Source organism: Amia ocellicauda, chromosome 13, assembly GCF_036373705.1.
Source record: "Amia ocellicauda isolate fAmiCal2 chromosome 13, fAmiCal2.hap1, whole genome shotgun sequence".
NCBI lineage: Eukaryota > Metazoa > Chordata > Actinopteri > Amiiformes > Amiidae > Amia > Amia ocellicauda.
The window spans coordinates 30,479,047-30,503,143 of NC_089862.1; the positions used below are offsets into that span (position 1 = coordinate 30,479,047).

Consider the following 24,097-nt stretch of genomic DNA (forward strand, 5'->3'; position numbering starts at 1 on the left):
AAACCATTTAGATTACAATTCCCTTAAAATGAATACATTATGTACAGTGTATAGGAAGACCACCACAATATGCTAAGCTTATTTGTCTTTGGTCTAGACGTACTGAAACACTTTGCTGTACAAACGTTTCTTTTGTTGCCTATTACCCAGCATTGCAAAGCAGGTGTTTCTCCTTTAAATAATATTACAAAGAATATGTTCCAAACTGAATACAATGCGGTGCTTTATATTCAATTATGTATAAGGGTAAATACAATAATTGTTTAAAATCTGTTTATATTATGGATAATAGTTTTTCTATTATTATTATTATTATAGGTCTGCGTACAGAAGAAACCCTTTTGTTCTGAGCTTTTTACCGCCTGTTTTCATACCCTGTCTGTCCATCTGTTTGCGTCCCAGTCCTGCCAGTGGTCTCCCATGCAGCGGCGGTGATTGGCTGCGGGAGCCCCCCCGGCTCCTCGACGGCACCGAGGCGTCTCATTGCGGCGGCTGCTCGGGCAGCTCGGGGAAGCCAATGGCAAATCGATCAAGACATCATTAGAATCAGAGTTTGCAGCGGATTAAAACCCCTTATATCTCGCTTTGCTTTTGCACTGCCGCCGTGTGGGCGCTACATTGCGCCGTGCGTGTTGGACTGTCCTCCGGCACGGCGAGTATGTAAGCGCCGGGACAGACCTGTGCGAAGGGCGATGAAGCTCACGGTGCTGCTGCTGTGCGCAGCTCTGTGCGCGGCTGCGGGCTCAGGTGAGTGTCCGTGACTTTTGCGCCGTGTTGCCCTTGCGTTGACCAGTGCAATTAGCCGTCAATTAACCTATAATTGGCTGTCGCGAGGATCTGATTTAAATTATACTGTGACTAAAAGTTATTGCAGCGCAAGATTGTGTAGTAGTCTTTCCCTATAACTCTTTAACGGTGCTTTGTGAGACTTATTTATTGATTTATTCATGGCATAGAATTGAAAGCATCCGCAGAAGGAATAAAAATGGATGATGTGTGATTTAGGTATGCGGGACATCTTCCTTCATAAAGCACTGGGCGACAGCAGGCTAGTTACACGGAAGTCACCATTTAAAACAATGTATCTTTGAGTAGGCTATACCTATATAGTATTAACTACTTGTACTTGTACTTATTTGCCACGACCGAAATAAATGGTGTTGTTTAAATCTATGTTTTTAAAACAAGACATTCATGTTGTAGATGTTTAGCGCCACCACCTGGGATACATCGTTACAACCACATCACTGTCTTGCCTAAGTGCAATAACCCACCATATCTAGTTAAGTATTTTTATTTTTAATAGTAGAATATACTTTTCCGAGCATATGACATTGTTTTATTTATTTAGAGAATCGATTGAGCCATGGCCCTCAAAATGGCAAACAGCTGCGAAGTGGGTGAACAGTAATGCAACTACAGATGTGCTAAATATTTTGTTTGTTTGATTATAGCTTTAATCAGAAAAGCATTTCACCTGATTAACTTTTTAAAGTGCACATTTTCAAGGTTGTACTTTGCTAAATAAATAATGAACCAGGGAGAAATATGCTTGTCTATTGCATTGGCACACATCCTGAATGAATATAACAAGGGTTCAAGGACTATAGGAGCTCATCTGACATTCTCATAAACTGCAAACTTGAGAGGTCGAGCTGTTCTGCAGAGTAAAAGAGTCACCTTTTTGTGACCCATTTGGTGTTTGAAATTCTATCATGATATTCAGATACATAAACTGTGGCCGAACATGGTTTTCCTTTTAACAAGAACCATTCTTTTATTTAAGGACTAAAGAGTTACATAGTAGCATTGACATGGAGAATGATAAAGCAATCACATGTATAGCCTTAATATTTTACATATTAGTGATATATCTAAGGCAATGGTGATGGATTTAAAAGACACTTCTCTGCAAGGATATTGTATAACCTTTTAGAACTGATCTTTTGTTTTATCATGTCTTTTAAAAATGTACAACTTTAAAATGATCTTGTCTTAAAGTTTCTGAACTAATAGTAAAAGGGATTATTGGATTATTAACTGAATATTTAAAGGTACATTCTTTCCCCTCATTCTTGAAATGCTTGTATATGACACACACATACTTGCAAAGGTCAGATTCACTTTCTTAAAGGCAGATTGTAGTCATGTCATAACAAAACATCATTAACATATTTTTTCCCAGACATGAACACCGAAAGTTAGTATCATGCTTTAACAAAGTATTCGCACCACTTTGAACTAATATTAGAATTTACATTTTCTCTTGTGTTTGCCAAAACTTTCCTCATTTATTTATTTATTTGTTTATTTATTTTGTGAGTTCAGAAATGTAGAGTACTCGGTCTTATTCTGGAACCCGACTCTCTTTGGTTAAATGAGACAGCAGTTTAGCCAGCACAGCTCCCCACCAGTCCAGCTAGTTCCTGGAACAGAACCCCATGAGCATCCGTGAGCAAAATCCCCAATCTGAAAGCACGCCAGTCAGTTCAGTTCTTATGACACTGTTGCACAAATTCTATACCAGGAATGGATTGCAAGTCCACTTCCTGGTATTGGTGACTTCATCTGCACAATGTGTAGGAGGCAGGCACCACAAATTACAGGCACCTCTTGATTACATTTGTGATGATGATGATGATGATGATGATGATAATCATCATTATCTTAATCATTATTTGGCACATTTATTCAAAATGTCTTACAGTGGTACCTATTTGTGGAGTTTTTACCAGTGCGGTCTGGGCAGAGAACCACACTCAAGGGTATACTTTTGTTCAGAATCACAGAGGCAGGGTTGAGATGTCACTTGTGTTATTTTGGACATTTCTCTGTCCTTGACATCTAGGAAACATGAAATTGTTTAAATACCTTCTTATTTCATCTCTCTGCTTTTGGCTTGAGGCAAAGCATGTTGACAGTCTAAGTACATGCACTTTACTTTGCGGTATAAACGAAAACGATTTGTGGGATTCCTTAGTTGCATTTTATAGAGATTTAAATTTATGTGGTGAAGCTTTCTAATACCAGGGATCATGGCAGACATTATTAAGAATGTATTGTCATTGTATTGTCCAAGTAGTTTACATAGAAGTTATTTCAGTACCACAACAGTCTGTTTTAACTATTTTTCTGTGAAAATAAAGATTAAAGTCAAGATTACCTGGAATGGGGACAATGCTTATATCTGAAACTCCATAGTTATCATAGTGTTTTTGACATAAGTATTGGTACCCTGTGACTTAAATACATTCAATATATTTAGCTGAGTATATATTAATGGGAATTGTGATTAAAAACAGTTTTAACTAAGCTAAATGAAATGTGTAGCTTTCAAACGGAGAGAGCAAATCCATTTGTCTAAGACTACATATGAAAGGTGTTGCAGCACAAGGGTTGCTGGCAGCTGATTGCTCTAATATCACTCAGGTCACACTTCTTCAAACTCTATCCAGAGCAACAGTGTCATGTTGTTTTGTTTTGAAAAAACGAATTAATTCAGCTTTCAGAATGAGGTTAATGAGGCCACGCGGGGCCTATGGCCTGGCAGGGATACAAACCAGCTGGGTCCTCAGCACTGTAACACAAAGCACCACAATGGCTAAAGAGCTGAGTGACCTGTAAGTACAAACTTCAAACCAGACTTGTTGGGTCAGCAAGATGTGCAGTGCCCACTGTTCTAGGTTAATAGTCACTGCAGTCACCTCCTACTGTTGTTTTACTCTTGAGCTGTGTTTTGACAGATAGGTTTATTTAATTTGTTTAGCACAAGGTTGAAAGTAAATTAACAGACTATAATACCCTAATAAGAAGGCTGCTACACATTTTCCACAATTGTTTACAATCTACTTTTTAATGCCTTGATCCTCTTCTTATTTATTTGATATTTCCCTAAACTCCTGGACAACACCAGAAGAGTTTTCCATTTAGAGCAACATGCATCACAAAAGACAGCACACGTATCTTGTTTAAAGTCTAAAAGTTAATGGAAGGGAATGTTCTGATGTTCTGATTCTATATCACTGCTGTCAGCAATTGGTCCTTGCACTGAACAGTGTTAAGTAGTGATCAATCAATCCTAAAAGGATGCTGCTTTATTTAACTCCTCACAGATCTCTGAGCTGAAAGAAACCATGTATGGCAGAGGTAGGAGTGTCCACAGGATTATTGGTTATTTAATTATTTTATGACAAAATGTAGGCTGCTGTCCCCCGGGAACCTGGACATGATGATCAATGTGTAATCTAACATAGAGGAAGACTACTGGCATTAGGATTATTAATCTAAATGGTAGATAACATTATTATCTAAAGTTATTAATCTAAATGGTAGATAATGCTGTTTATCCTCTATTCACATTCAATTCTTGAATGATCTGTGCTTTTGAATCCAGGATCATCCTGCATTTGTGTCAAAATTGAAAAAAAAATACCACAAGAAAAATATTGCTTATACCTCTAACTCAATCTTTATTCCAATATTTTCTTTGAAGATAACCACTTTCATTAATACACATTAATGGGTATATCAGCATTACAGGGCAGACTGCAGTGTATAAAGTACAGACAATTAGATTTACTTATGTACTGAATTGCCCACAAATGAAAGTAAAGAACAGCGAAGCAAACTTCTCAACTTTTTTTTAGCAACATTATTAGTAATTAAGTTATACATAAGGAAAGAGTGAAAATAGGATACATAATGTAAATATTTTTACACCTACATTTGATTTGCCTTTGCCCAGCGAGGGACTGGCATCCCGTCCTGGGTGTATTCCTGCCTCGCGACCTATGCCTGCCGGGATCGGTTTCCCCACGACCCTCAAAGATGGATGGATTTTCTTTACCTTTACGGCTCACTATTTGCAGTAGCATCAAACATAAATTGAAGTGTCAGCCAAAGTTTTATAGAGTCCTTTCGGTAATCATCCTTGTGTAAGCTTGGTTATTTACATTTAGTGCAACAGCTTTTGACATTTGTCTCATTAAGAAAGGAATTGACCCAAAGATGTGAGTTGTACCGGGGTTGACTTGAAAGGACAGTGTTGAGGTCATCTTGAGTCACACTCTGCCAATGTACGGTGCAGTGTGAGGAATTATTCTTATTTCAACCTGAAGGTCAGGTCCCTTTAGTTGAGGACTTTCTGATATGATTTTTATGGGGATCCTAATTGGCAAGTGTCATTTATTTTTGTATTTATTCACCTTCCCAATTTTCACTCTTCAATGTGTTTTATTTATTTATTATATGTATTATTACAATTACTAAACTGACTGCTTAGTAGCAGGTTGGATATCCTAATTAAAAACTTTAACTTGTGAAAATGAGTATAACAGTATATTGTGTAGCTAATCAAGGTACACAAGCAATATATCAAGTTAAATGTAGTGCTGCTCTTTTTAATATGGGAAGTCCGTTATAATGGAAAAAGCTTGTGTATAATAACAATCATGAGTTTCTTTTTTCAGTTTCCCATTAGGAATTAATAACTGAGTGATAAATCTGGGACAAAAATAGATATTATATTTTAATGCATTTGGCCCGTTCCCTGACTATACCGGAGAATCAACCTGCACATTTTTTCAGGAGATTTAATTGGTCAATGTGTAGAGAGGCAGAAAACATGCTTATTTGTGCTACTGGTAATTGGGCGTATAATTGGTCCAATTAAGTAATTCAGAGGTCAGCTGGAACAAAAACTAAAAACTTAAACAAAACAGCAGACAACACTGACTATCTGGGGACTAGGGTTGTGAATCCCTGGGTTAAACCATATTATTGTCACATGATACCCCAATTAGATATCCTTACACAAATTAAATAGCTTTGTGTTTATTAGTTCTGCAATGTCATGGGTAGTCCTTCATGCTTATGCATTACGTAGCCTATTCTGTGCTCCATGTGTTACCTCTACAGAAGCTGAAGCTGTGCTGTATATTATGTTTCTTTCCCTCTATATTGATTTATTATTTTTGTATGTATTAAAGATTTAAACCTCTTGTTGAAAAAGCACTTTATAGACGTTCAGTCAAATTTACATTTCACTAAAACGCTTAATAGATGACAAAACAATAGTCGAATCATTCGGTTTAATTTTTTTATTTATTTTTATTTTGGTATGCAATATAAATTGAGTGCTACAGTGTCAAATAAATTGTTCAATTGGGGAATATATATATTCCTGGTTTTCTTCTTCGTCAGAAGTAAAACTAACCTTTCTTTATTATTAATGCTTGTATGTAAAATCTGAGAATCATGTTTGTAATGACTGATCATAGCTGACTATTATTAATTTAAGTGATTTTATTCACCCATATAGGTTTGTTACATCTATTGCTAATGACCAAAGCAGCTCCAGTATCTTTAATCTTGCATGACAATCTCGTGTGTGTGTTCGTACAAATGAATCATTCTTTTTGATCTACAGAATTTGAGAAGGTGTTAATCAGGAAGCTCAATATCCAGAAGAGTATTCGCCAATTATGATTGACTGATCTCTTCCATGCGTGTTTGACTGAAGCATTTCTCATTAAACCTTCATTACTGACTACCAGAGAGGTTGTTCTTTTATGATCAAGGAGCTATGGAATGAGGTAATAACAGTGACTCATAGTGTCTTGTGAAGCTTTTTAAGAGAAATGTATTCCTTCAAAGGGCTGTCGGATCAAGGTTCAGGGTTCGTTTACCCAAAGCAATTTATAAAACTGTCTTAGCCTCAAATTGACCTAACTGAAAGAGTTGGACTCGAGCTGTAATTAAATTAGTTTTATAATTAATTGATATGTTCCTTTCACGAATACTCATTAACTTTGGCCTTTCGCACTATAACCTGGGGTGGGGGAGAGGAATGACATGGACAGATGATAAGGTTACACAATGGTAGCTCCAGACCTTTTGTTTGCAGCTGAAATAACATTTTAAAATACTTGTCCAAACCTTGCACTGACTTCAAAAAGGGAACGATTGTACTGACACAGCACTGTCACTGACACTACGGGGAAAAGAAAGGGTTTCAGTTTCTGATGCAGCTCATTGTGAGTTCACGTAAGATCTTGATGTTGAGTTTTACAAATGGAAAGAACCAGGCATGTAATACGAACATTTGGTTTCAGACCCAGACCCATACATTGTTTTTTGATTCTTTATGGTGATGCAAACGTAATGGCTGCGGAGTATAACGGAACTAGCTACACAAATATGGGGTTTAAGTCACAGAACTGTTTGTTTGTGTCCCTTGTATAGCCTTCAACCTAGTGTCAGATTTCTGTTTGAGGAATTCTGGAGTTCAAATTAAAGATTGCATTTCAGCATCCGTAACCAAGCCGCTTACAAAAGGTTGCAAAGAGGACCTACAAATAATCAGAATTGAGAATTAAAGTAAATTATAAAAAAAACAGTAGACAAATGGAAAGTAAGATTTTGTGACTTCTAAACTGGAAGTACTAGCATCAAGAGCCTGCCGCATAAAAATGGCCTGCCACTTGAAAGTGCATAGAACTGGCACGGGCCTGTTTTTTTTTCCTGAGAGGGAGCTATTTTTCACTCATGCTTGTTGTGCATATTTAATGAAGATGTTATCTGCTCAAGTGCTCAGAGGGAGTGGTAGTAGGAGAGAATTTATAGGAAGGTCATCTTATAAATCTGCTCATAGGGAGATCTGCTGAACACTAACACCATGGAGTAGATTTATAACACTGGTGAGTTGCTAGTAGATTTAAAGAGTGGTCACGCATGCAGAAACCTAGTGCAGAAATCAATTTAGTTGTCATTGGAATATACACTGCATCACAGACTAATTTATTTACTGTAAGACAAAACATGAACAATGCAAATGTGAAATAATACATTTCTTGTTCTGCAAAATGTTCAGGTGTATGCTGATGACTGACTTTGATTTCAAATATACATTTAAACAAAAACACATGTATAAACCAAAGCTCCATGAATTCTACATTTAATAGATTGGGGTAATCCTTTCTAAAAGTCATATGAGCATGGCTTTTCAAGTGCAGTTTTATAATGTTGGTTAGTTGTGGCTTCTGATGCCCATATATTATACTTTCACATAACAATAAAAACTTGTCAGTGCCTGATTGCTGTGCTATGTATCGTGGGTCTGATACAGATGCAAAGTTGAATTATATTCCTCAGCGTCTTAAGAGTCACAATCACAGATGTTAGTTGTAATTTCTTTATTATTATTATTGTTGTTGATAATAATAATAACAGCAATAATAATTAGGAGTATAAAGACAGTTGCTAGCTGATCCCCAGGTGGAAATTCACAGAAACATTTACATAACTCCAGTCTCATTGTCACACTTAAACTCAGAAGTGTTGATGTAGCTTCAAGGAATATTATACCATAACTTCATTTAGTAGGCCTAGGAGTTACAAAGCACCTTCTAAATCCATTTTTCATCTGTATTCAATGAAGCCTGCATCATATTACTAATGTCATCAAACAAACAAACACAAATCTGATTTTAAAGAAGACAACAAATGCCTGCACTCACATTCTATAAGGAAGGACATGCATTAACAAGCAAATTTCATATTGTGACTTATTTTAATGTCTGTTTTAATAGTGGACATTGATATTGGAAAATGGCTGTCTATGAAATCCAGAGCAAATGTTCGCAAACGAACAATCAGATATTGGGAGTCATTGCTGTTTCAGCCACATTACTGTGCACTCAATGTCTGTGTGTTTGAATCTCTGCCTTGCTCGTGTATAAAGAGTTGCCAGTATAAACCTGCAGTGCTCAGTAGTTTAGAAAGTAAGGTTTTAGAAATCCCTGCCAGTGAAGGGTTATAGGCTTCGGGGTATGAAGGCACCATTGCGTGAGCGAGGGGCTCAGCTGTGCGATGCATTTAGGAGTGTGCTCTGGAGATTTCCTGGCAATGGCAAAAGGCACACTCAGGGGCAGGCGCATTGTGCTTGTCAAGACTTAAGCTCAAGTTCAAGGGTAATACACACTGATCTCTAATAGGGTCTTGGAATCAATTGAAAGCCATATGAATTGATTATACTTACTGCAAAGGCTTTGAGCCAGCAAAGGAACTGAGCTGGAAAGATTTCCGCAAGCTGTCCTCTAGCAAAGAACAAACCCAGCCTGCCCAAAGAAAGTCGGATTTCTTAATTTAAATTATTCATTGTCTTTAGTCTAATGCTTTCAATGGTTTAATATGTTTTGCATATAATTACATAAAATATAATTAATATTGTAGAAACCAGCATTGACTATCATTTTAATTTAAACACAAGTAGTATACATTCGAAAATACATAATTCATAAAATACATTTACTGAAATATATTCCTAGGTTGCTTTTGTTATTTAATGCATGTGTAATTTTACAGAAGTGTAATCAGTCACTGAACATTTTCAGTGCATTTTTGCTAACAAATCTTGGGTGGCCTGTCCAATTCTTTACTGAAGTGTGTCTGTTTAGAATAAAGTTTCAAAGTTAATATAATAGTGTTTTATTTTCACTCCAGAGAGCTTGGCCAAATAAACAATAACCTCATAGGTTGAATTGCCCATAAAAACACACAATTCTTGCAACATCAAAAGCCAAATGAAAGCCTGTGCTGTTTCTACTGAAAGGGAATATAGCATACATAGAAAGGCATATTGAGAAAAAATACACTTAAAACACATGTAACATTCTCATAAAACATATATAAGTACGTGTTTGCTTTAGGCTGAGAATTCTTCTTTTCATTTTTTAACACACATGACACTTCAGCAAGATCAGTGGAGTGGCTTTGAGGTTTTATAGTATGAAGCTGTACAGTTCTGGTAAATGTTTCCAACCTGCCTAATTTATTTTTTCAAAATCATTGCTAATTAACTGTACAGAAGAGAATACGAGCTTAAAAACTGGGTCATTACATTTACATTTGTTAAATTCCACTTAACATTTTTTGCTTGTTGTCTCTTAAGCCTGCGATTATTGGAATCATATTTTGTCTAGTCAGTGAGGCTGCTGTCCTTCTGTGGTGTCACCATTGTGCTTGTGTGCCTCGGACTTTGTCGCGCTGCACATTCAGATGAGGATAATGCATTTCTCTTGTGTTGTATAACAGTCTGTATTCAGAGCTGAATTTAGAATTTGATTTTGTTTCCTCTGATGTAATCACAGTCAGCCTTTACTCTTCAACCATACGTAAGGCCAGTCAGTGTATTTATTCCCGTGTGGCTTTGTTGCTACCCTTTCTTGTCAAAAATAGTCAGCTGAAGGTATCATCTTCAGAGACTTCATGCTGCTTTCAGTTTCCAAAAAGAACAAACCTCTATCTAGGGACCCCAAGTTCATCTGAGATGCATTTGTAAGTTTTATGTTCAGACAATACTTTATATTTTCTTATCTAGTGAGTGTAGCAACATTACCATTAATCCAGGTTTTTCTTAGTTGTCAAACTTTTATTTAACCAGAAAATCTTGCAACTTGTTTATCACATAACCTGGAATAACTCTGTTATTCAGCCTTCATGAAAAGGCCCAGACTGATATCAAAATAAACTGCTTTGGGTATTTTAAATGCTTTTTACATCCATCTTTGGAGATTTGCCATTTTGCATTTTCCTGGAAGGGATAAATAAAGAGTAATGGCAAAAAAGCAAAAACATACAAACAACCAAAAGAGCAGTTCTCTGCCAGAAAAATCATTTTTATTTGATGCATTTTCCATTACTAGATTGACTGGATAATTAGGTACTTAGATTTGTCTGTAGCTCCTTTATTTCATGAAATACAAACAGTTATCAAGTACTGTCCTTGTAACTCATAGGGATATACCAATTGATGAATCTTGTGCATTTCAGATATCATACACAATTTTCTGTGGATGATTAGTAAATATTTTAACAATGTCTACACCAGAGTTACAGACACAATTAATATATTGATGTTAATGGAAATTGTTAGGGTAGACAAGGTAAACCCATAATAAAATCTGACTCTCCAAATACTGGGCAGAAACTTCCACAATAAAGTATAAATGTACATGCTATTGAAATAAGTTATATATGGTTCCTCTTGGTAAATACCCAAATTTGACATTAGTTAATGACTTTCTTCAATGTCCATGTCATGGCATCTTCATTGCTGCGATCACATTTATTGAAATGGGGATAAATGGCCAATTTTAGTCCCGTAATTTTTCAGATGCAAATGGTCTTCTTCTGTCACATTGATGTTGATGTGCTTTCCTGTGTTTTCTTCAGCTTTTGGAGATTTTGTTTCTCTGGCGGAAATGGAAGATGCCCTCTTAAAAAATCTGTTTAGAGGTTATCAGAAATGGGTGAGACCCGTTCAGCACTCAAATGACACCATAACAGTGAAGTTTGGACTGAAGATTTCCCAGCTGGTGGACGTGGTGAGTATATCTTCACTATCTTTTTAGCTTTTCATTTCAAAATACCCACTGACTGACACTACCAAGGTAATAATGCTTTCACTGTAAAGTACCATTATGGTGAGGTTTAAATCTCTAAAATATGGATAGTAAGTGCTTCAGATGTGATGTGACATTATTAGACATATGTTTATTTCCCAGAACTAGAAGATGCAGCCATGTTATGACACATCATTTTTTCTGCTTCCAACAGAAATCCTAGCATCTGCCTTTACAAATAACAGAACAGGAAAAGAAAGCTATGTTTATATTTGTTCAGCAAGATGCTCAAGGATAGATGAGTAACATGGTTAATCTGCAAAAAACACAAACGGGCTTTGTTGTTTTAATACACTGCAAAAAGAGTACAAGTATTATAGGTTAATTGAACAAACCTCAAATAAGAAACAAATAAACTGTTTATATTGTTTCATGCATAAAAATTAAAGCGGTACATATACTTATTTAATATTTGCAGTTTGTTTTTTCCCAGCTTGTTGGCCATTGTCAAAATGGTAAAGCATTGTTTTAGCTGAACCAGTGAAATCCAAAGTAGTACAGATGGCATCTTTTCATATTTCTGGAACAACATGTCTATCATTTGAAATGGAAAACTAAACTGCATTTTGTCTTTGTGTCATCGTGTAATCCTTCAGCATCACAGTGTTTAAAAGCTTAACAGTGCTATAGTTAGATGCTGTCTATATTGGTGGGTTCTGTGTAGATTTGCATGTGATATAGCATGGCAAATGATTTCCAGTAGAAAAGGGAAGGATTTGCATTTATTAACTGAAGAGCACTTATCATAAGCTCATAACATAGGAGTTAAATTACCCCAAAGGATTTTCTGAGAGTTCTGGAACTGAAGATAGTAGAATGCTGAAATGTGATTTAAATCCCGACAATAGAACCAAATACACTTAATCTTTTTTTCTTGTTCACACCACTGTAGTTTAATCTAAAACAGATTATCCGTTTAAAACAAGGGAGCTTCTAAAATTGAAACCCTCAATGCTCGATTGAAGGCAGTGGTTTGAAGTTCTGTGTATTTGATAGTGTCTGCTTTCATTGTGAAATTAACATGTAGCCCTCACACAGAGTGGGGGAAAACAAAAAAGTTGAAAAGATTGAATGTCCTGTTAATTGGTCACACTTATATCATTATATTTGTCTTTTAATGTTTGCTTGCATGGCTCCAGAATTTTTTTTTTCAATACAGAATAAAACAACAATAAATTTAGGGAGTACTATGATTTCGTAGTTAAGGGGTAATATAATAACTAGTAACAACAAAGACTGAGGACGGGGTGTGTTGCAAAGGATTTACCATTCAGCATTCGAGTGCTGCCTTTGATGTGAAAAGTGTTAATTTGCTGTGTCCCGTAGGCTTGAGCATTGATTGGCCAAGAACTTCAAAGGTCTGTAGTAGAAGGCAACGTTGCAAATATTTTATTATGCATTGATGGTAACTTGCATTTTTGTCATCACACCAGCTCTGTATTTCTAACATTTAGGCATATGATAAACTGAAAAGCATTTTAAACATCTCTATGGTACAGTATGTTTTTTGTTTTTTTTGTACAACCAGCCTACAATTTTATGTTGCTGGATTCTAAAGGAAGGAAAGCCCTTTCTGCTTCGCCTTTAGCTGTACAAGTTGTACTCCGTTATTTATGCTGTTTTCATAGCAATTGCCGTCAACCTGCAGTGCAAATCCCATGAAAGCCTGCCAGACATTTCAAATTCAGAATGTCAGATGCCTTCAACAGATGAGTTTGCATTTTTGGTATTTATTTATTTATTTGGAAAATACCCTTCAATACCCCTCTCATAATATGATGTGTTGTGGCAGAAGATCAACATGCCTGGTGATTTGATAGTGCTTGATGCACGTGGGAATGTATGCAAGCTCTGTTGAAATACATTAATCTTGATCTGTCTAAGATCTTGAAATGGAGAATGAGGTCACCTTGCTATTGGCAGGAAAAATGACTTGTTTATACAGTTCAGTGTAATAACCTACATTAATATTGCTGGGAATCTGTGTTGAAGTCCCTTGTCTTTTGAGAATCACATGCTTTCTCACCTTCATTTTCAGATGAAATGCCGTATAATCCTGCATTTGAATATCCATCAAACTTTGATGGATTATATATTGAACATAGCCTTTAAAAATAATATATATATATATATATATATATATATATATATATATATATATATATATATATATATATATATATACTGTATATATACAACATAAATTCACAAATCCCTAACTAAACTCAGTAATATAACATTTTCATTAATTAATGGAGGATATAATCCATCATTTTTTTAACACAGAGTACAAGCACTAAGTATGCACATATCTTTTTATTTTGTATGTTTCTGTTTGCTATTGAACAAGGACCAACTGTAAATAACCACTTTTGACATTTCAAGGATCATAAAACCTACAACAAACAATTCATAACTCCCTGTGCAAGATTTTTTAACAAGCCTCTACATCATAAATGTACTGAAGAAAGGGCAATTTACACAAACTGAAATTCAGCAAATTCAGTCAGTAAAGCAAACGGATAGTGTTCAGACACGGGCAGCTATGCAAAAGCCTCAGGTTTGCATCTGGTGTAAAGAAAGACAGGTGTACTTGTACCTCCACAGAGTGTGTGAGCCAGCAAAACCAGCAGAGATGCAGCACTGGTCACGAATATTCATCAGCTCATTAACTTTCTCAAGTCAGTGTTCCAATACCTCCTACTTTATAGAAAAAAGATCTACGTATAACAAGCATTACACCCTTCCATGGTCTTGTTGGCCACTTTTGATTGTTTACAGTCTTTCCATCACTGTTCATACATCTGTAGTTCATCCTGCCTGTTTCAATTACTTGTCAGAATTCAATATAACAATGAATGTTTGTGTACACACAAAACCCAACAATGGCTTAATGCTATTGCAGTACACAAATATAAATGTATTTGTAGTGCATGCTTTGTGCTGACTACATGTATTTAGCTTTCAGAAAAATCCATATACTGCTCTTGAAAGTGTATAACTATAAATAAATTGTCTTGCTCATTGATGCCCTATTCACATGTGAAAATTAAACATGTGCTGCTTGTATTGGCAAAGGAAACGATTTGCATGTGGCCACATACTGTTTGTGAAGTTATTATACATTGTAGATTTGTGGAAACCCATGAAGCTCTTTTCCTTTTTGTATGCTATGAAAGCATGTATGGAAGCACCAGACCTAGGATTCCAACCCATTATAAACCTAATGACATCGATGGGCCTTGAATAAAATGGTGGTGTTCATTAAATAAGTAAGTTACACACTATTGTGAGACAATTTGTTCTTGTTCACCAAGCATTTAATAGTTACATGATTGTTCAATTCTTCCGGTTTAATCTTTTTTTTTATTGCGGTATAATTATTTTTTAATCCCTGTGTTGGGGACAAACGTAGTGTAATTAAATGGAAATTGAATTATTGTGATGTATAATTATGAGGCCTTCCTAACCTTTTGTGTAACCCGAAAGTGATTCACCATGTTTAATCGCTGCATCTTTCTTGGCCTGGTGCTGTGGATCATAAGGATTTGCTGCTTTGAGTTATAATTTTCTCCGTTCTAAAGACATAACTGACCAAACACTGAGCAGATGAACACAACAAATGACTAAAGTTTAAAAGTATAATCCATTTGGGTAAAGACTTCCATAAAGTGTCCTGCTAAATTTGTTGTTAAAGTTGTAGTTGTGTATATTTCATACCCCCTCTTCCCTTTTTAGGGAGTAAGTTCTGTTTCCATGCAGCTTGATTTAAATAAAATTAAAATGGTTCCCCCTACATAAATTCTAATTAAAATGCTGGTGTGTTTACTTGAATAGTTAGAGTTGTAAGAATAAGTTTCAAATTCTGTTTTTTTCTCCAACCAGGTTTACACAAACATGCAAGACGTCTAATGGTATCCTTCTGATTTGGGTTATAATTTTACATAATGGACCTTATTCTGAATCCATTCAAGACTTATCGCTAATTAACACTATTAATAGAAATTCTCCCATACATATTTCCTTCATAATTCATCAGATTTCACTGCTGCTTTTTAGAGCATGGTTGCTTTACATAATGGATAAAGTTATTTCATATTCTATTGGTATATGAAATAGAAACCCATATGATCATGTCATGCTGTGATTTATAACATCAGTGTTCTATAAGAAGAGTCTATTCACCAATTGATCAAAGACTAACATTGAAAGTGATTGTAATGCTTTTCAAACTGTAACTGTAACTGTAACTGACAATTCCAGTGTCAGTTTAAGTACAGGGAGAATGCAAAATCTGATTGCTTTAATTGCCTTTATTGTTCGATTTTCACATTGCGGTTGTGTGTTGAATGCCCTTATCTCCCCTTTATGCTACAGTTAAAATAACCATCATTTTCATTATCATGATTATAATACATTTACCTCATGCATTCCAGTCATTCAGTCATGACATTATCGGCTGCAAATTTCATGGAGCAAGAGTTCATATCAGGGCTCATATCCTCTATACAGTAGAGGATGAATGTATATATATATATATATATATATATATGTAAAAAAGTCACTAAGGCATATGTACTGAGAGACTTGGCATATTCTTAAGGCTCGTCTCTTAGTGTGCTGTTGTGCTGGAAGATAAGTGTTTCTTCAGGATTAAAGTGCACTTTCAAGCACCAAGCCTGAGTAATGGGGCCATTAAAAAGTCCGTCAGGAGGCATTAAATATGAATAACGTGGTCTGAAGATTAAAGTTGAAAAGTATTTGAATAATTTCTGATTTGTGACACCGCATGGTACTTTCCCAGAGTTGAAGACCTGTTTGTGCCTTTGATGTTCCTGTTTTTCGTTTAAAGAGAGAACGAAAGCCAGGGGATGTGTTCGTTATTCAGGGGATTTTTCCACCACTTATGGGCACCTTTCAACAACACTGACATTTAAAAGTACTTTACTCGATTTCATGGAAAACTACATGAACTACAACATCTTGAAAATGTAAAATGTTAATGTGTAATGCCTTATTGCCATCACTTAACAATTAAATATTAATAGTTAAGTCTATTGCCCTTTTTATTCCTGTCATTTGACCCCTAAGAATGGACCAATATGCCAGGGGTCAATATGTCTGGTCATGATGTCATAGGAAAGTCCGTGTGTCTCTCTGTTTGTGTTTATGGACAAAGTTTCCAGCGAATGCCAAGGGAAGCTCATCTGAAGAACAACATCAGCAATATCCATCTTGATAACGAGGGATAGTTATGGCCGTTCTACAACTGATGTGTTTAAAGATGAAGATTAATAATCTTGGACCATGATTTAATTTCATACAAACACAAAGTTGGAATTAAAAATATTTCAGTTACATCGATTTTAAACTGTTGTCAAAGATCAAAATAATTTCTGGTAAGGACGTACATTGGCTCATCCTCTTAGGTCAAGAGGGAAAACAAATCTCCATCATTGATTCTAATCTAGAAACTAATATGCTGCTGCACCCCTGGCCATTAAGCCATGTTTTTAAAGGCACAATGAGAAGTTCTTTGATGTCTTATTACTGCATCCAGTTAATTAAAAGGAGCAGACAATCCCCTTTGATGTGCCCTGCTTCCTACCTCATGTTCTAGTTCTCACAAACTGAATTCAGAAGCATTTTGACTCCAGTGCACAGAAGCCAACATCAATCCCGGGGTCTCCGTGCTTCCATAGCAACGTGCATCTTTTCTATTTTGTAATTTTGTGTGTGTGTGTTGCTGATTTTGATGAGAAAGTAAATGAACAACTGTGGACCTGCCCCGGATCTCACCTCTTATAATTAACAAGGTGCACGTGGAGGCCTGTGTGCTAATTGTCCCTTACCAGTTGTGTCTGAACTTTTTTTGTAAAATACGGAACCGGGCATGTTATTCTTACAATGAAATCCTATCGCTCTATAGACAAAGTACAGGACAGTGTTCAGTAAGCCGGACAAATTTTACCATCCCCTGACAATGACACTCATCCCTAGATCTCTGTGGCTTCACTGGCAAATCTGACTTTTAGAACAATCCGGCATGTTCCAGAAGTTCCAAAAGCCTTCAACAAAAAGTGAGATTTCAGCAATATAAGGAAATGTAATCATACAGCTTTTAAAAGAATAAGTCAATGCTATTTGTGTTTGCTTATCTGCAGCCTGAACTGTTAGTCCAAATTACATCCTGGCATAAAAATGCACATAGTGCCTAGAAATCTGGGACAGTTATGTTTCTTATCATGTTGTAAAGTGCAATGCTTTGTGGCTGATAAGCACATCTGCCTAGTCAGGGTTTAACGACTACAAAATCTATAACCGAAGCTTTTGCACGTTCAGTGTTCCGAAAACTTCTCCCTAATAAATTAATGATCCGAGTGAAGCCAACGTAGTTGTAATAGAATCCGTCTCAGATTCGCTGCCCCAGCCTTCATAACTGTGCGATAAGCATTCGGTGTTGCCCTTTGGCAGACCTTTACAAAACCACCTAAGTCACATTGAAACTCATCCGTTTTTGTGGAGTTCAAAGAAACGTGCTTATGCTACAGTTTAGGTCTCTTGTCTTGTTTGTTTCTTGTTGTCCTGTAAAAATCTTGCATAAGAGCAGCTGAGTAAATGAAAGGGATTAGGTTCCTTGTATAAATCTCTTCCATTAATGTTGACTCCTGTGTTGTTTGTTTCTGAGTTCATGAAGCTTGACTGTCATAAATATGTTTTATGGAAGATGTGAATTAGGAATAAGCGCAGAAGAAATTTCACAAACAATTATTATTTATTTACAAGTAGCTAGTTAAATGTAATTCAATTTAAAATTTAAGAAGTAACATAATTCATACATCCAAGAGCATAATTGCTTTGTATTTAATTTAGCTTTATTACCAACTGCACAATAAGGAGAAATAACAGAGAAAGTAACTAATTCAAAGTTAATAATTTTCTACTCTCATTTTTCAGGATGAAAAGAATCAGCTCATGACAACAAATGTCTGGCTATGGCAGGTAAGGAGTAAGATATTGTGTACACATTGGCCTTTTTTCAAATACAGTATCCTGGATGCTTTTTCTTCAAGAAAATGACAGATTCTTAAAGCAAACTGCGTATGATGTTAAAACTGTATATTTAAACTGTCACTAGAAAGATATCTATTTTTATTATGCCTTCCTGAAGTTGTTCAAATGTAATTCTGCTGTCCACAGTTATTTAAAAAATACTATAAAAGTAACAAGGCAATCAGTATACAATGAGAATACAGAGCTGTGTGTATCACTTTGGTATACATTGATAATGGTATCATACTGGTGTTATTTTACACTGTAATGAGACTTAAAATAGGAAGGTGAGAGCATTTCAGGGGCAGGGTAATGCTGTGATCTGCTCTTTATGTCTGACACATCGTGAACAGTGCTCAGACAGTGAGTAAGACACGTCTTCCCAGTCATTTCTCAGCACTGATATTTTTATAATCTATTTATAAATTATTAAAAGTAGACCTCTGGAACACTTTTGCAATAAAGCAAACAAACACTTCATAATCTTATTATTAACAAGGAAATGTATTACTTTGTCATATTATTTCAAGAAAACTATTTGACCTTTAAAGTAAATGTTTTGAGTCTTAATGCATGTTAACACAACAAAAGTAAGTTCATTTGTGTCAGTCTGCAGGTCAAGAATATTGTCAATCTACAATGATAAAACAAATTAAAAAGATCAAATGTACATATTTTGTTTCTGAGGTTTTAGACTGATCTGATCAGTGGTTAATAGAATATGAACATCCACTTACTGATATCTACAGCTCCCATCTACTACTCCAGCTTTATTGATTAGTGATCATTTTGAAATATTTACTGTGAGTGCAGATTTTCAAGAAAAAAACAAAAACGGTTTTGTCGTCTTAGGAGTGGATTGATTTTAAACTACGCTGGAACCCGGAGGAATATGGAGGAATCACTTCCATTAGAGTCCCATCCGAAACCATCTGGCTGCCTGATATTGTTCTATATGAGAAGTGAGTTGGATTTATATTCTGCATAGCTTTCATTATTTATTTATCACACTCAGCACATTAGCTGTGTTTGCAAAGAGCCTGCCACCTAATGGCATTATTAGGTTGGAACATTGAATCTGTGTTTTGATCTGTGTTTGGAGAGAAGGCCTTCTGTTTTAATGCTATGACTAAAGATATATAAAAAGTGTAAGGCACTACAAGTCACTTGTTTCTGTTATTTAAGGACTTGTACTTCGGGACTCCCTTGTACTTAACCCCTTAAGTTAACATTCACCAGTTTAGTGCCCCTGAAAACATAATCTTGACGTGTAGTAATGTAAATACACAGGCATGTGTAACTCATCCGTGGGAAGATAAAGAAAACAACAAACTCAACCTTGACATACAGTAGATCCAGAAAGATATATGGTTGTCCTTTTCCAGAACAAGTATTCATTGAAATGCCTGCAGTTGTTGATAGTCGTCTTTTCTTCTGCAGTGCGGACGGACGTTTCGAAGGCTCCTTGATGACTAAAGTGATTGTGAAGTACAATGGCACGATCACGTGGACCCCCCCGGCAAGCTATAAGAGCTCCTGCACAATGGATGTCACATTCTTCCCCTTTGACAGGCAGAACTGCTCCATGAAGTTCGGCTCTTGGACATATGACGGTAACATGGTCGACCTCATACTCCTGGATGACCACGTAGATCGGAAGGACTTCTTCGACAATGGAGAGTGGCAGATCCTGAACGCCACCGGAATGAGGGGCAACCGGAAGGACGGCCTGTACTCCTACCCCTTTGTCACGTACTCCTTCATCCTGAAGCGCCTGCCCTTGTTCTACACTCTGTTCCTCATCATCCCCTGCCTCGGCCTGTCCTTTCTCACCGTGCTGGTGTTCTACCTGCCGTCGGATGAAGGGGAGAAGCTGTCGTTGTCCACCTCAGTCCTGGTGTCTCTCACTGTGTTCCTGTTAGTGATAGAGGAGATCATCCCGTCCTCGTCCAAAGTCATCCCTCTCATCGGGGAGTACCTGCTCTTCATCATGATTTTCGTGACGCTCTCCATCATCGTCACGGTGTTTGTGATCAACGTCCACCATCGATCCTCGGCCACCTATCACCCCATGTCTCCTTGGGTGAAGAACCTCTTCCTCCAAAGGCTCCCTAAGCTGTTGTGCATGAGGGGCCACACTGACCGCTACCACTACCCTGAGATCGAACTCAACAGTCCCGACGCCAAGCCTAAGATGGCAGGGAAAAAGAGACCATTGTCAGGCAAGGAAGATGAGAACAAGGTGTGGCTGGCCCTCCTGGAAAAAGCGACAAATTCGGTGCGATATATATCGAGCCATATTAAGAAGGAGCACTTCATCAGAGAGGTAAGAACGGCCATGTCTGCTCTTCTTCTAATACAGCAAGTAATGGCTGATAGCATATTTGTGGAATAATTATATGTTCTGTTAAATTTACTGGGGAAATATTGCAAAAAACTGGCCTTTTTGAACACACCAGCCTTTTAAAATAAAAAGAAACTACGACTTCAATTTAAAGGCATTGCTTCCCCCCCACACTGATTCTATAAAACATGATTTCATAAAATAAAATTGGGTGGTAAGACGGATTCAAAAGTCATCATCATCCTAATAAGGTTTGACGAGTACATTTCTGTGTGTGTGTGTCTTTATTTTATGTATTTATATAATTAGATTATGCCATCACACAGAAATGTTTAAATGACTCATCAGTCTTATACATTTAATCAGAGCTTTATCAGATAACTTATTTCAGGATACCACATGCACTGCAAATACCACATTGTGTATAACAATTTTGCTAAGGAAAACAACTTTTCACTGATTTACTAACTGACTTCCCCCATTTTTATTATTTTGTTCTAGGTTGTCCAAGACTGGAAGTTTGTGGCCCAGGTGCTGGATCGTATATTCCTGTGGGTTTTCCTCACCGTGTCTGTCCTTGGCACCATCCTGATTTTCACACCAGCTTTGACGCTGTATCTAACTACCTAAAACCCAATTTCATGGAAATGGACACAATTCACTATTAAGGTTATAAGATTTAAAAAAAATACATATTAAAAGATAATCATCTCCATCTATAACACAAGTTCATTTTGGTGATGTAAAATAGTGGAGATTTTTATTTATTTATTTTTTAACTAACCAATTTCCGAATGCAGCTTTTCTTTGGTTTTGATGATACTGAATTAATTTGAGACACCAAAAATGGTAAGGATAAGAAAATGTGCAGTGAAAAGGTTTGTCGCCCTCAGATAAATGACAGGGAAGGAAAATGCAGCTCTCAGTTCAATGCACTGTTTTAAAATTGTTAGTTTATTCATACATTAATAGAATATATACTTGTAATAAATACATTATGAACCTTGCATTAACGTATGACTGTGAATACTTTAATGGAATTTTCTTATCATGTTTAATTTGTACAATTAACGTTGGTGACATTTAAAGAGATTTTATGATGTAGGCCATCATGTGAATTTGCAAGAAGAGCATGCTGTCGTGATTCCACACAATAGATTACAAATGAGCAAACAGGTTTTAATAGATTCAAATGTGTGATTAATTAATTAAATGGTCCTTTTTTTGAAGTAATAGCAAGTGTTGAAGGAAAGCTCTTTCATTGTACAGTTTACAAAAAGGCAATTGCAAGACAGCCGCTTTGCAGGTGGATATCATGGCATTAATGTGCTTCCAAATTGAAAACTGCCTGCCTTTGTTGACAAACCTGTTCAGCATCAAGACCAAAGGAAGATTAAACCAATCCAGCAACATGAAAAGCAGAAATAGGATATGATCACAAAAATGACACAGGCAAATATAACGCACACATTCTTTTTAATAGTGGAATTGGGGTAAATGCACTTTTTTCATTATTTTATTACTAAATTTATTAATATGATAGAAAACTAAATTGTGTCTTAATATGCCTTTTCTTTCCAAAACATGAAACAAAATTGTTGTATTACAATTCTGTTTTGTGTCAGGTTTTCTTGCTTAATGTTCGTTTTAAAGAAACTTGAAGAAATCGAAATGAAATGCTTTGAAAGAAACTGTCAATAAACAGAGTGGTCAGGTTTTAGTATTATTTGGGGCCACAAGATGGCAGCAAAATACTAGGCTAATATCAGCCTGGGCAATGTTAAATACGATCACATATTTTGGGTTTGCTTTTTCCATTTAAAACTGTGTTCTCTAAATGTATTAATGTCTTTCTACTCTGATTTTCAGAAGATTGATTCGTGTATGATTTTATGACTCTGTAATCAGTAACAGATTTACAACAGTTATTGAATTAAATTAGTCTGCTTGCCTTTATAAAGCTTTAAAACTCAAACTGTGTAATGCTTTATGTCAAACTTTAAACTGACTAGAGGCAGAATGTCAGTGCTGTGTTTTCCAGTGCAGGCTGAGCAAGTTGATCTTGCAATACAAAACGGACCCTTACTCTTTTACCATGGAGAATGTTGAAGCAGAATAGGTGGTAACAAACACTCACTGATCTTTGAATTCAATTTCAATTCAATTACAATACTTTAATTAAACAACGTTTTAAAAATCAGCAATGAAACCAAACTTCAGAATTGAAATGAAGTATATTTTTATATAACCTTATGGCTTGTTCATATGAATGTTCTATATATGAAGGTACCATAACAAAATATGTGCATAATAATATACAAATGTGATCATTTAATGCTTTACTATTAATATTCTGGTGTCAATACATATTATACAGTCATTTATTATGAATACATATTATCTTATGTGTCTGCATTCTGGGAATAGTTAAATCATATCCATCACAATAGGAATAAGCAGAGATTAAATTGATAGTAATGGGTGAATTGAAAGCATTATACCTGCGTATAATGTATAACATTCATTGTAACCTGTATGTTGCCTGGATAAGAGTGTCTGCCAGGAAATAAATAATAGTTGTATTTTAGAAATTGTATGTAGTTATGTATCGAAAAAGGCGAGGAGATGTTTCTGTTGCAACTTGTTTGTTTTAATTTACAGTTACTTTTGACCTTATTCATCATATGGGGTTTTATAGCAAACATGGCCTCTTGTAGCTTATTAGAAATTATACATTTTTTATTTTGGATTGTGTGTCCCACTGGCATTGCCATAGACAGTGTGATTTTCAAAAGGATGAAAATAAGTCTGTTGCATAGTGATTCCTATAATTCAGTTCAGGCTTAAGAATATTACTTCTTATTTTGTCCCTTTTTAAACTCATACTGATAGTGTTTAAGTATTTCTCACTGCTCCAAAATGAATAGAATAAATATTTATTTATTTATTACCAATACACGTCTAGGACACCTTTGTGTTATACTTTTTTTTACATTTGTGCCTAGCAGCTTTAAATTAAGGATTTGCATAAGTAATATGGACGCAATCTGGTTCCCAACAACACACATCTGCTTGGCATTTCGGCACTACATCCCATTTTGCTTACTGTGATAAAGGTGTTATAACTTGTGTCACATTCAGAAAGGTTCATCCTTGTAATCCGTTTATCCACACATTGACAGTCCAACTGTGAAATATAATTCTGCCTTTTAGTAATAAAATTGGATATTTAATAGTA

At 35.9% G+C, this 24,097-nt stretch overlaps 1 protein-coding gene across 1 annotated transcript; it reads left to right on the forward strand.

Moving 5' to 3' along the window:
- The first annotated feature begins 405 nt into the window (after positions 1-405).
- chrnb3a (cholinergic receptor nicotinic beta 3 subunit a) lies at positions 406-24,097 on the forward strand. The gene is made up of 6 exons (XM_066720587.1): positions 406-747; positions 11,233-11,384; positions 18,420-18,464; positions 19,368-19,477; positions 19,956-20,841; positions 21,361-24,097. The coding sequence occupies exons 1-6, from the start codon at positions 693-695 to the stop codon at positions 21,487-21,489; spliced, it is 1,377 nt and encodes a 458-aa protein (XP_066576684.1). The 5' UTR covers positions 406-692; the 3' UTR covers positions 21,490-24,097.

Bases quoted from the DNA above. Each gene is read 5' to 3' on its own strand.
- chrnb3a (XM_066720587.1), top strand. From the start codon at position 693: ATGAAGCTCACGGTGCTGCTGCTGTGCGCAGCTCTGTGCGCGGCTGCG. The intron at 11,385-18,419 runs GTGAGTATATCT...CTCATTTTTCAG, and splicing joins TTTCCCAGCTGGTGGACGTG to GATGAAAAGAATCAGCTCAT. The intron at 19,478-19,955 runs GTGAGTTGGATT...TTTCTTCTGCAG, and splicing joins GATATTGTTCTATATGAGAA to TGCGGACGGACGTTTCGAAG.